Source organism: Arvicanthis niloticus, chromosome 16 (genome assembly GCF_011762505.2).
Source record: "Arvicanthis niloticus isolate mArvNil1 chromosome 16, mArvNil1.pat.X, whole genome shotgun sequence".
In the NCBI taxonomy this organism is placed as follows: Eukaryota; Metazoa; Chordata; class Mammalia; order Rodentia; family Muridae; genus Arvicanthis; species Arvicanthis niloticus.
Genome location: NC_047673.1, coordinates 61090334 through 61103253, shown reverse-complemented (window position 1 = coordinate 61103253; position 12920 = coordinate 61090334). Strand labels below are relative to the sequence as shown.

Below are 12920 nucleotides of genomic sequence, written 5' to 3'. Positions count from 1 at the left end.
TGCAGGATGCCCTGCTTGTTTGTTACATGGTTCTAGAGTCAGTACTCCTGTCCTCATGTCTATGCATCAAGCAGTCTTAACCATGAGGAAGCTCCCAGCCCTGATCCCTGTTTTCTGACTGCTTTCAGTGCCCTGAGGCTGCATGAAAGAATGAGGTTCTTCCACTGTGAGGCTATTGCACTGCCTGCTGTTTTGCTGTATTTACATTTATTTATTGACTGCGTTAGCCATACCTGCCATAGCAGGTATGTGTGGCCTGGGTTCAGCACAGCACCTTCTAATCACAGGCCTGCCCCCTCACTCATCACTGACACACACCAGTGTGCCTGGCTCCAGCACTGGAACAAGAGCTTATTTTGTTGGTACAGTACCTAGGACTTTCTATGAAGAACAGAAGCTCATGATCTGGGTGCTGGGAAGGCTGTCCTGGCAGAGAACATTATTTCCCTGTCCCATGAGCATCTGGGACAGGGAAATAATGTGCTGCACACAGCTGTAATATCGAGGCAGGCATTCTTAGTCTTGTTAAGATGGGGAGAGTGTTTGGGAGGATGTGCTCAGAGTCTGTGTACATGTTGAGAAAGCACTGAGAGTTTTGGTGTCCATGAGAGTTCAGTAGCTAGCATGTGCTGACATGCCTCTTGAGCCCAAAGAGACTGCATAGGGAATGGCTGTGCAGCATAGAATAGTCAGTAACAGATAAATGTATCCTATGCTCATTAAGACGGTCTTGCTATAGTTCCAGGCTGGCCAGGAACTCTCCTAATCTTCCTGCCTCAGACTCACCAGCGCTGAGGGATAATTATATAGTAAAAATCAACAACAAAACCCCAGAAACTAGTCAGTGTATACAGAGATTAGTAGCTAGTCAGTGTATACAGAGATTAGTAGCTAGTCAGTGTATACAGAGATTAGTAGCTAGTCAGTGTATACAGAGATTAGTAACTAGTCAGTGTATACAGAGATTAGTAACTAGTCAGTGTATACAGAGATTAGTAGCTAGTCAGTGTATACAGAGATTAGTAACTAGTCAGTGTATACAGAGATTAGTAGCTAGTCAGTGTATACAGAGATTAGTAGCTAGTCAGTGTATACAGAGATTAGTAGCTAGTCAGTGTATACAGAGATTAGTAGCTAGTCAGTGTATACAGAGAATAGTAGCTAGTCAGTGTATACAGAGATTAGTAGCTAGTCAGTGTATACAGAGATTAGTAGCTAGTCAGTGTATACAGAGATTAGTAGCTAGTCAGTGTATACAGAGATTAGTAGCTAGTCAGTGTATACAGAGATTAGTAGCTAGTCAGTGTATACAGAGATTAGTAGCTAGTCAGTGTATACAGAGATTAGTAGCTAGTCAGTGTATACAGAGATTAGTAGCTAGTCAGTGTATACAGAGATTAGTAGCTAGTCAGTGTATACAGAGATTAGTAGCTAGTCAGTGTATACAGAGATTAGTAGCTAGTCAGTGTATACAGAGATTAGTAGCTAGTCAGTGTATACAGAGATTAGTAGCTAGTCAGTGTATACAGAGATTAGTAGCTAGTCAGTGTATACAGAGATTAGTAGCTAGTCAGTGTATACAGAGATTAGTAGCTAGTCAGTGTATACAGAGATTAGTAGCTAGTCAGTGTATACAGAGATTAGTAGCTAGTCAGTGTATACAGAGATTAGTAGCTAGTCAGTGTATACAGAGATTAGTAGCTAGTCAGTGTATACAGAGATTAGTAGCTAGTCAGTGTATACAGAGATTAGTAGCTAGTCAGTGTATACAGAGAATAGTAGCTAGTCAGTGTATACAGAGATTAGTAGCTGCAGTTTCTTCCTGGACGTTTCTATCCTAAGACTGTCTCCAACTTACCATCCCATACGCTGTGGTTCTGGGTTTACAGTGAGCAGAAATGGTAGCAGCAGAGATCCCCAGCTGACCGAGCTTCAGTGTAAGCGTGTTTGTGTATGTGATCTTTTTCTATTCTCTCTGTTCCTAGCCAGGGTCCTGGATCCGGCTGCATGATACTGTCAGTGAGAACTGTAGGCAGAGCTGAGGGCTGGGACAGGGCTCACAGATAAGTCACTCTGTTGTAACCCGTTTCAGCCACCAGTGGCCTGGGTTGTGCCTGTGGCGGATAAGATGCGTTTTGACGAGATCTTCTTGAAGACAGACCTGGACCTTGATGGCTATGTGAGTGGCCAGGAAGTTAAGGAGATCTTCATGCACTCTGGCCTCACACAGAACCTTCTGGCGCACATCTGGTAATGATGGAAACGTTGGTGGAGGTGCTCTGAGGGGCTGGGAAAGAAGGTGGGGGGCTCCCATTTTCCAGGTGACAGTATACAGGGACGTAGGGTCAGCTCTTGTCTGGTACTGGAGAGCTGTGTTGAAGCAGTCTTCTCCACAAGCCTTACCTGGCCACAGCCACCTGTAACAGTCATTCCACCTGCCACTTGAGTAAGCTCAACAAGGGCCCTGGGAGTTCCGGTGAGGCCCCACTTGGAAGAGGAAAACGGACATTCCAAGTACAATGCACTGATGTCGAGTGGATCACCAGAGTGTGATGGGGAGAGGGGGGAGGGGGGCGGGGCGGCAGCTGCATTGCCAGTAAATGTCAGCCAGATGTGCTGCTGGTGACCCACAGCTGGTCCTCTTTAGTAAACTTTCCATACTCTGTGGACCCTGGCACCTCTTGAGGTCCCAGGCTACATGATATTAGGTCAGAATGACATATAGGGGTTGGGAGGGATAGGTGAGGGTCCAGTGGCCCTCCCAACTCCTGCTCTCCTATGGAGGACTATTTTAGTTAGGGTTTCTGTTTCTGTGATAAAACACCATGACCCAAAACAATGTGGAAATGGCTTGTTTCTGTTTACATTTCCAGATCACAGTACATGACTGAGGGAAGTCAGGCAGGAGCTGAAGCAGACAGAGGCCATGGAGGAGTGCTGCTTACTGCCTTGCTCCCCATGATTTGCGCAGTCTCCTTATAGACTCAGGACTACCTACCCAGGGTTGGCACTACCCACAATGAGATTTCCACCCCCATCAGTCATTAATGAAGAAAATGCCCCCACAGAACTACCTATAGGCCAATCTGATGAACACATTGTCTCAAGAGTCCCTCTTTCTAGATATCTCTAGGTTGTATAAAGTTTACAAAACCAGCTAGCACAGGGACAGTCACCAGCCATCAGGCTGATTCTCAGGGTTTTCTTGCAAGTTGTCAACAGCTGTTCTAGTATAGATGGTGGCCACTGTGTAACAAACACTTGGTGCTAATGAGGGAGCTGCCTTCATTCTACCTCCTCTGGTAAGTGCTGGGCAGAGCTGACCTCTCAGAATGAGGCTCCTTCTCAAGGTAACTGCCGTGGTTCAGGTTATTGTTAGCTTGTTCTAAACCAGAGCCTTGAGTAGCTTCCTGGCTGCTTTCTGACTTGATCAGGGAACCGAGCTGGTCACCTAATAGCCAGAAGGAACCATCTTGAGTAATCCTAGCCAGGTAGGGAGAAGAGCCAGCCTCAAGGAAGGGTCAGGGGGCACTCAGTTGCCTCTTCAACCAGGCTGCCTGCTTCTTTAGAACTAACTGTTCCACTCAAGTGGAGGAGCCTCAGACAGCAACCCAAGCCTGCTTTGCAGTGATGCTCTGCAGGTAGCTGCTGCAGAGTGAGCCAGTGAAGGCCTTGTGCCCACCCCTGGCAAGTGACTGCACTTTAACACCAACAGTCAAAGTACTTGCCCTCACCAGGCCATGCACCATCAGCTGGTCTACGATACTCCTGTTCTCCCTGGTTCCACATGAGTCACAGAGAGGTCTGAGGCAAGCTCCTGATGTCGAAGACACTATGGGCAGGGAGTGTGTCTTGAGACCTCCAGAGTGCGGCTCTCCCAAGGCCACACCCAGCCTCCAGATCTATAGAGTAAACAGGAATGAGAATGTAGCCCTGCCCCGTCTGCCCAGGGACTCATGGTCTGTGCTGGGCACTTGCCTCTCTGGAGTGCCTTGAACAAGATGAACCAAGAAAGCCTCGACCCTCACAGTCAACTGTTGGGGTTTGTGTTGTGGGGAGGGGTTCTTCCAGAATGCTGGTTGTAGGCCAGAATGTTGCTCCCACACACCTGTGGCCATCCTTAAGGAGGTACTCATTAGCATTGGTGGTGACATGGTGGCAGTGCCCAGGGCTTGATAAGCAGGGGTAGCTCAGGATAGGTGGCAAGTACAACTTTGATGTGTAATTGCATCCCACATCTCTCCCAGGGCCCTGGCCGATACAAGACAAACGGGCAAATTAAGCAAAGAGCAATTCGCGCTAGCTATGTATTTCATTCAGCAGAAGGTCAGTAAAGGCATTGACCCTCCTCAAGTCCTCTCGCCTGACATGGTGCCACCCTCGGAGAGAGGCACTCCCATTCCAGTGAGTAGCCAGGCATCCTTGTTTCTGTTCTTCCCACCACCTACCAGAAGGTGGTGCTGGTGCCCCAGAGCCCCCCAGTCCTCAGTCTCCCAGGCCACGTTTGGGGGTGGGAGCTGAGGGGGGGGGGAGGTGGGAATCCTTGGATTGGGCCACCTGGAGTGTTCTCAGGTCAGTGGCCAGTGTTTTGGTCCCCTGACATGTAAGCTGCTGGCTCCCTGAGACTTTTAAGTTTTGATCCTAGGACAGTTCAAGTGCTCTCGGGTCAGGGGAGTTCACTGGTGTGAAAGAGCTGGATGACATTAGCCAGGAGATCGCACAGTTGCAGAGGTACGTGACTGCCTACTTTCTGGTGGGTTGGCAAGTCTTTGTCACCTTGGAGCCTCCATTTTCCTGTTTTGTCTGTCAGATGGTGAAGGCACTGTACTCTGAGGCAGTGGGCACTGAGACCAAGGCCTCTCATGCAGGTTCTGCTGTGCCCTAGGGTAGGAAGGATTATTGGTTAGTCCAGGAGTGTTGCTGTAAAAAGTACAGAAGCTGATCTGTCTGGCCTCTGGTGAGGACCTCAGACACATGCTGTCATGATGACATAGGACCATTTTGTGGCAAGCCTGAGGGATTAGGACACATGGAGGGCTTCAGGGACCATTACGTATGGGAATGTGTAGGTTCAGTCCTAAAGGCAAGATGACAGCTCTATGCTGTGCAGTGTCAACTGTTTTCATGCATTGTTTTTAAACATGCAGAGAGAAATACTCGTTGGAACAAGACATCAGAGAAAAGGAAGAGGCAATCAGACAGAAAGCCAGCGAAGTACAGGTGTGGGTGCTGCGCCTTGGCTCGGGCCTGCTGAATGTAGGATAATGTCAGAATTGTGTGTTGGATGTATGACAATGCTTGGGACAGCCTTGGGATTGCGATGTGTTTTTGCTTCCTTGGTGGCACTGGGGATAGAACCTGGGGTTTCTGAGTATAGAGCCTAGAGCCTCACGCTCATCCTTGGCGGGCACAGGGATGGAACCCTCTCCCTCCCCCCCTCCCCCCCCCCACAAGTTCTAATACTGAACCACAGTCCAGCTGGTATCTGCTTTTAATCTCTTATTTAGGGACTGTCCCACCCGTTTCCCATAGGAATTACAAAATGACCTGGACCGGGAAACTAGTAGTCTGCAGGAGCTTGAGGCTCAGAAACAGGATGCCCAGGACCGCCTGGATGAGATGGACCAGCAGAAGGCTAAGCTGCGGGACATGCTGAGTGACGTGCGGCAGAAATGCCAGGATGAGACCCAGACGGTGAGTTCACAGTATGGCCAGTGTCTCTGAGCTTCCCTGACAGCTCTTGCCAACAGATGATAAAATGCCAGCTGAGAAACATCTAGGCACCTGAGGCCTCATCTGTGAACGATCCCTCCATCCCTCCTCCATCCCTCCTCCATCCCTCCCTAGGGATCAAGTTGCAAAACTGCATGACTTCAGTAATTGTGCCCTGAATGTCCTATAGCAGAGAACAGGGCTGCAGGTGCCTCCGCCTCCTGCTGTGACCCCCTTATCACAGATGATCTGCTTCCTCTAACTGTAGGTCCCATACACTGACCTCTGGCTATGTACACTCCTTATGCTTATACTTACTCATTTTTGTGGGAGAGCCGTGTGTGTGTGTGTGTGTGTGTACACGTGTGTGTACGTGTGTGCACACACACACTCATGCTCATGCATGTGCAAATTTGTGTATATATTTGTGTGTGATCAGAGGACAGCAGGGGGACTTGGTTCTCTTTATCCATCATGTCTGCCTTGGTCTTCAGGCTTGGCAGCTGACACCATTACCCACTAGCTGTTTCTCTAGCTCCACACACAGTGAAAGAGAAAGCTTGGTGTCTCTCTATCTTTCTGTGCCCTGATTTGTTAGTCCTTTTGGCTCTCACTTCAGATCTCATCATTGAAAACCCAGATCCAGTCTCAGGAGTCAGACTTGAAGTCCCAGGAGGATGACCTAAACCGGGCAAAGTCAGAGCTAAATCGGCTTCAACAGGAGGAGACACAGCTGGAACAGAGCATCCAGGCTGGACGTGCTCAGCTGGAGACCATCCTCAGGTCCCTGAAGTGTACACAGGATGACATCAACCAGGTACTTTGACAAGAATGGGTCAGTGATGCTGGTGAGGTTAGCTGCTGAGAACTTTGTAGGGTGTGGCTCAGGGTGCCTGCTTCCCTGCCCTATGAGTGCTGGCCCTTTCCAGAAAGCCAGGAGGAAGCTCTGAGCCTGCCCTGTCCTTGTGCATATGGTGGTCATTGGTCTTCCTATGGTCTCTGGGATGCAGGCTACAGACAGGGTGATGCCCTTAGCATACAGCTAAGAAACCTGTGTCCTGTAGACTGGAACTAACTGCTTGTCTTAAGGCTACAGGCTGACAGGGCAATGTGGGCACCTCTCTGATCTCAGTGGCTTCATGTCTTAATATTGTTTTATAAGCGTTATTTCCATGGAGTCATTTCAGGGCTCTTCCTCCCAGCCTTCAGAGACTGGGAGGCCTTGGAGATGGCCTAAGATACTTGCAGACATTGCTAATAGAAGAAGTGGTTGGTGGTGGTAACAGGATTGCAGCTGTGTAGCCTTTGCAGGTCTGGAACTCACTGTAGACCAAGGTGTCCTTGAACTCACAAGAGATCCACCTACCTCTGCCTCTTGAGTGCTGGGATTAAAGCTCGTATGACCATGGCCAGCATCATTTTTGTTGTTTTGGTGTAGTTTGGTTTCAGTTTTTTTGGATTTTGGGTCTTTTTTTTAAAAAGTGTTCTTGAGCTTTGGTCTCATCGAGTAGCTCACATCAGTTAGCCTTGAATTTGTGATCCGTCTTCCTGCCTCAGCCTTCCTAGGCTGCCTTCTGGTTCCTCCTCCTCCTCCTCCTATCTTTTGTCAGCTGTGCAGGTGCTATATAAACAGAGTTTGGTTATGACGTGGGATCTTTTCACAGGACCAGTGCCTCCTGTCTGTAAACAGTGATACAGTTTAGGCAGGGCAGTCCTTCCCTGTGTGTATGATCCCTCAGGAAAGGAAGGCATCTTGCTGGCTGCACCTGGAGCTTCTCTGATGTCCATGGTGTTTGTCTTGCAGGCAAGAAGCAAGCTGTCCCAGCTACAGGAGAGCCACCTAGAAGCTTACCGGAGCCTGGAACAGTACGACCAGGTGCCTGATGGGGTCTCTGGTACCAGCCTGCCTGACCTGGCCACCTTGAATGAAGGCATCTTGCTGGCAGAGAGGGGCGGCTTTGGAGCCATGGTAAAGGTCGAGTAAGAGTCTCCGGGTCCACATGGGCTCTGCTGCAGCTGCAGATCTGCTCACAACACTGTCTCCCTCAATGTGTGGCACCCTTTGGTTTTTGCTGGCTATCTGCCTGTGCAGGGCCCAGGGCTGGTGACCGAGTTTCTCCTGTCATCTAGAAGCCTTGAGGCCCAGGTGTTCCATCTCCTCAGAAGTGTTTCTTTTGGGCCAATCACCCAAATGTGGAGGGCAAATCTAACCAAAGCCAGTGTGGTCCCATGCTGTGGGAGCTCAGTGTTCTGCTGATGCAGCCTTGGGTGCAAGTGTGTGTCATTCAAGTCGAGTGATTCTGAAAGATGGAGAGACAGGCTGCAGCTGTAGCTGCAGCTTGGTAGTGAGCACTTCGGGCCTCAGTTCTATCCTGCAGCACTCACTAAGCACCGCAGCACACCTGCCCTCCAGGTGCTATGCAGCCAGCTGTTAGCTGGCCTCTGGGAGGACCTCAGCACTGTGCAGCCACACTGCTTGTGAACCATCAGTGCTCAGGCGATGTGATCCTTCTCTAAGGTTGTCAGTGCCCTTGTTGGAGTCATCAGACCCAACTCATACTTTGTCTGTGGTTTGGCCTGCAGGTCCTGGTCTGGGGTATTATGCTACGTTAACCTCTCGGCTGCCTCATCTTCCAGGGCTCTGCTTTGCTCCAGCCCTGCTGCTTTTCCTCTTTGTCCCGTCCCTCCTGTGGTTGCCACTCACCTTGCACTCTAAACACAGTCACCTTCCCTCTCTATTCTCTTTCTTTTCCATCCAAGAACGCAGGGAGAAGCCTGTGCTTCCCCTGGACCATTTAGAAGGTGCTGTTTGTCCCTCATGTCTGCCCATCTGGAGGACCCCTTCACTCTTTGACTCATAAGTAGGTGGCTTTCTGCCCACCATGGGCATCTGTTCCATGGAATTCTCATGGAATTCCTTGCTTTTTGGCCTGTAGCCAGTGTGTGTTTCCGTCTTGCCACTGCAGTCTTTGGCTCCATCTCACCATTGTCCCCTGTGTAGCTGGCTTGTCCTGTGTCCTGGGCCAGGGAAATGCTCCCTCTAAATCTCTGCTTGTGGATTGCTTGTGGTTTGTCCTTCCTTCCTTCCTTCCTTTCTTTCTTTCTTTCTTTCTTTCTTTCTTTCTTTCTTTCTTTCTTTCTTGGTTTGTCTGTCTTCTTTCTTTCCTCTTCCTCCTCCTCTTCCACCTTTTTTTTCCTTTCTGAGACAGTATCACTATGCAGCCCAGGCTGCCCTGGAATTTCAGAGATCCTGGTTGCAGAAATTAAAGGTGTGTGTAAGGTTCCTCTGTAGCTTTTATCACATCCTGGGTTGCATCTTAGTAGTGGGTGACAGTTTACAGGTGGTGGTCATTTCTACCACCACCAGAGCATTTTGTACATGGTTATTTTTGTCCGTCGTTTAGCCAGGTGGAGTGTTCATGGTTAATGTCATTTGTACAGCGTACCATCAGATATATTACCTAGAAACTCAAGACTTGTGTCTGAAGGAACCCACATCTTGTATTTAAAAAAAAAAAGATTGGGGGTGGGGAGTTGTTTCCATATCTTAATAAACAGTTTGAAGCGAGGTCTTTGTTCATTGTTCCATCTGGGGCTGTGGGGCAGAGCGTGCTCTGTCCATTCTCTTCATGGGGTGCAGCTAGGGCCTGTGCTTACACAGAACTGTGCAACCAGAGTGACACCTCTGGAACTTACTACAGGTGATTCTTGAGCCACTTAGCTAAATGTTAAGTTCCCAAGGTACGACTGCCCAAGAGGCAGTAGGATTCTTAGAGGCCATGTTCACTGCTGCATATCCATAATTACATTTTCTTTCATAGTGCTGTAGGTGGAGCCTGAGCCCTCACACATATTAGCAAGGACTCACCACTGACCCTTGTGCCCAGCCCAAAACCATGTTTATTCCTTGTGACTGATAGAAGTCTTTTCCTATCCAGGAATCCCACACAGCAGAGAGAAAGCCATGCGCCATCCCAGTTTGTCACTCTGACTTATCAGGACAGATTGGATACTTGGCCGATTCCAGCCTCGGTAACATGGAAGACCCAGGGTTATGGGCTCCCAGCAAGGATTTGTAAATGAGAGCTGCTTAGCTGGCAGCTTGAGCTAGGACAGAAATATTTACTTCAGGACAATTGGTCCTGAAGCAGCAGCACTGGGCCCCTACACAACACACTGCATTTTGTTTGGTTTTTTTGTTTTTTTGTTTTTGGAGAAAAGGTCTCATGGTGTAACCATGGCTGTCCTAGAACTCATAAATGAAGACCAGGCTGGCCTTGGGCTCACAGAGATCCATCTGCCTCTGTCTCCAAGTGCTCATAAGAAAAGGCGTGCATCTCCATAACCAACACCCAGCACTCTGTAAAAGCCAGGGATGTCACAGAAACTTCTTGGGTCTCCTTCGTGGCTGTCTGTATTCTGAAATCAAGCAGAGCTTAGGGGCTAGCTGCTGCCTTGCCTTTGAAAGGGTTTTCTGCAGCTGGGAGTGGCTCAACAGCGGGAGGCCCTGGGTCCCATCCTTCATGCAGCACAAGTTAGTAATTAAATAAAAGTAGTTAACATGTTCTACCTCTGTGGTGGTAGTTCTTGCTCACCCTAGTGTAGTATCTCCCCTTATACCGTGCTCAGTCACCAAGCAACCGGTTGCATGACTTAGTACTCAGAGAAGGTGCCGTTTACTAGTAACATTGTAGGTATAAGTTCATCTGCTTGTCTGCATGGTGACAGAATGGGTCTTCTATTCTGAAGAACCATAGGCCTATACGTAACCCTTGTATTTCTGTCCCCTAGGGTGACAGGCTCCTTATTTTCCTGGCTGGTGGCTAGCTATATTCATGTTTAGGGGCGGGAGGCTCTTTTCAGCTTTGAGTCTGGCACGGACTGTCACTGTTTTTTCTTCCTTTTAATGTGAGTCCTGCCAGGGCCTTGGCTGCATGCTGAGCTGCACGCCTGCTCAGTAAGACTTTGCCACTTAGCTGCATCCAGCTATTCTATGGCCCCCTAGGGGAAGGAGCCACAGCTGCATGAAATATGGATTTCTCCTGACATTATGGTGTAGACCCCAGCATTCCACTTACTGGACTGGTAGTGAGTTCCCAGGCACGTTTGTGCTCATTGTCTTCCCTTCAGTGATAGAAACACTGGATTGTCAGTAACTGGCCCTCCAGAGCTAACTGAACTTCCTTTCTGAGGCTGAGCTGCTGTGGCTAACTCCATCCCTCTTTCCTCTGTCTTTTAGAACACAGTCCATTCCTTACCCAGGGCTAGTAGTACAAGAGGATTGTCTTTTACCCGATCCAGGGCTTCCTTAGACCCTGTGCAAGTGTCTCTCTGTCCTTGAACCCCAACAGCTGTGTGTGCTTCCTCTGTCCATGGTGTGGCAGAGGGAGTTATCTCCTGCCCCAGTGCAAGGGCTTCCTTTGGTCAGAGTCTTCCATTGAGGTTCTCTGTCCTTGAACCCCAGCAGCTGCTCTAGTGTATGTCCATCTCGGGGCTGGCAGTGCCCAAGCGTCATCAGCAGCTGCTATGCTAGCTGCATCAGTGTTTGACCTCCCTGAGCACCAGGCCTGGCTTCCCTAGGAAGGCCTGTGCCCAGAAGCTCTGAAGAATTGGTTCCAGGTAAGAAGATGGCCCACCCACTTCTTCACCTACTCACAGCCCAAGGCAGTGACTACTGCTTATTATTATTTTTTTATCTTTCTTTTTTCATCTCCTGAGAATGAATCTTGCTGTGTGGCTAGGCTGGCCAGGGACTATTGATCCTCCTGCCTTGGGCTTCCCAGGACCAGGGTAACAAGTGTGCTTCCTTCTCTTAACCACCCACCCCCACCCCAGGCATTATTTCTATCCCAGGTGCTGGTACCTCATTAGACTTTTGGACTTATTTTTGGGTTTAATAGCCTTTTGGAGTATTCATGCCATTTTTCCGAACCATTGTCTGCTTTCACAGATGCCTCAGCTTTGACATGACTTGATTGTCGAGACCCTGCCTTTTTTAAAAAACCAGACAAACAAACAAAACTGTTCCAGTTAAATAGCCCTGTTTTGTGGAAGACTGTGTCTTTTAAGCAGAACAGATCCCCGATTTCTCAGCCCAACATTCTGTTTGCAGGGCACACCCACCCCTCATGTCATGCTCCTGTTCCAGAACTAAGCACGTTTTACAGATATGCAGTATCCCGCATGTGTCAGCAACCCCCGATGCTCCACTGTCACCTCCAGCCCCACTTCCTACTTGGGCAGAGTCGGCCCACTTGTTTCTTTACATAGAACTGTGGGGGTGGGGGTTGTTCCCCTCCGTTGGCTAGGCTCTGGCCCCAGACCTCAGGCTGTGAGTGAGACTCACCACATTTATCACTGTCACTGATGTCTTATTTTACTTAGCTGCACATCCCTAAGGCTTCTCCATTTACAGTAGCATTTCCTTCCTTCTCAGGGCTGAGTAGTATTTCACCACATGGGTGGGTAAATTCCATCTATTCATTCTGCTCAGAGACTTTATTAGAGTCATTTTAGATTTACTGAAAAATTGCAGAGCCGTGACACAGTGTCTCCATGTGCCATGCATGGCTTCCATTTTTACCTTAGCAAGTAGACCAATGTCCAGGCTGGGTTTTGGCCAAAATCTCCTCTGAGGTGACTCCTCTTCAGGTACTCTGTCCTGGGTCACATGTCATCCAGTGCAGATCTGAGTTAGGTATGGAATCCTGCACTTGGCTTAAATCAGAAGTAACTCAGCGCCTGTCCTTTCTTCACCATCCTAGGATGATCCTTTCAAAAACAAAGCTTTATTGTTTAGCAACAACTCCCAGGAACTGCATCCAGACCCCTTCCAGGCTGAAGACCCCTTCAAGTCCGACCCATTTAAAGGAGCTGACCCCTTCAAAGGTACACCCCAGCCTATGTTCCCATAAACTGTTGTTTCTTTTTAAGATATTTTTTATACATATGAGTGTTTTGTCTATGTGCACATGCATCATCTGTGTACAGTTTCCCCAGAGGGCAAAAGAGGGTGTCAGATTCTCCAGAGCTGGAGTTACGGACAGTTTAACTACCATGTGGGTGCTGGGAATTGAACCTAGGTCATTAGCAGGATCAACAGATGCTCTTAACTGCTGAGCCACCTCTCCAGCCCCTAGCTTTCAGAGGTTGGTTTGTTTTGAGATTGTGTCACCCTGCCTGTTCTAGAACTCACTCTGTAGATCACT

The 12920-nt window shown here is 48.8% G+C and overlaps 1 protein-coding gene across 9 annotated transcripts in view; it reads left to right on the top strand.

Moving 5' to 3' along the window:
• Eps15l1 (epidermal growth factor receptor pathway substrate 15 like 1) overlaps positions 1-12920 on the top strand; it is an 87130-nt gene that overhangs the window by 38385 nt on the left and 35825 nt on the right. For 6 of the 9 annotated variants that reach the window (XM_076914450.1, XM_034520083.2, XM_034520086.2 and 3 more), the window contains exons 10-17: positions 2093-2250; positions 4248-4404; positions 4646-4731; positions 5148-5220; positions 5533-5694; positions 6332-6529; positions 7517-7681; positions 12477-12600. In XM_076914450.1, coding sequence (XP_076770565.1) covers positions 2093-2250; positions 4248-4404; positions 4646-4731; positions 5148-5220; positions 5533-5694; positions 6332-6529; positions 7517-7681; positions 12477-12600 — 1123 coding nt within the window. The remainder of the gene's footprint in view (positions 1-2092; positions 2251-4247; positions 4405-4645; positions 4732-5147; positions 5221-5532; positions 5695-6331; positions 6530-7516; positions 7682-12476; positions 12601-12920) is intronic. The other 3 variants (XM_076914451.1, XM_034520084.2, XM_034520088.2) reach the window with 1 other exon arrangement.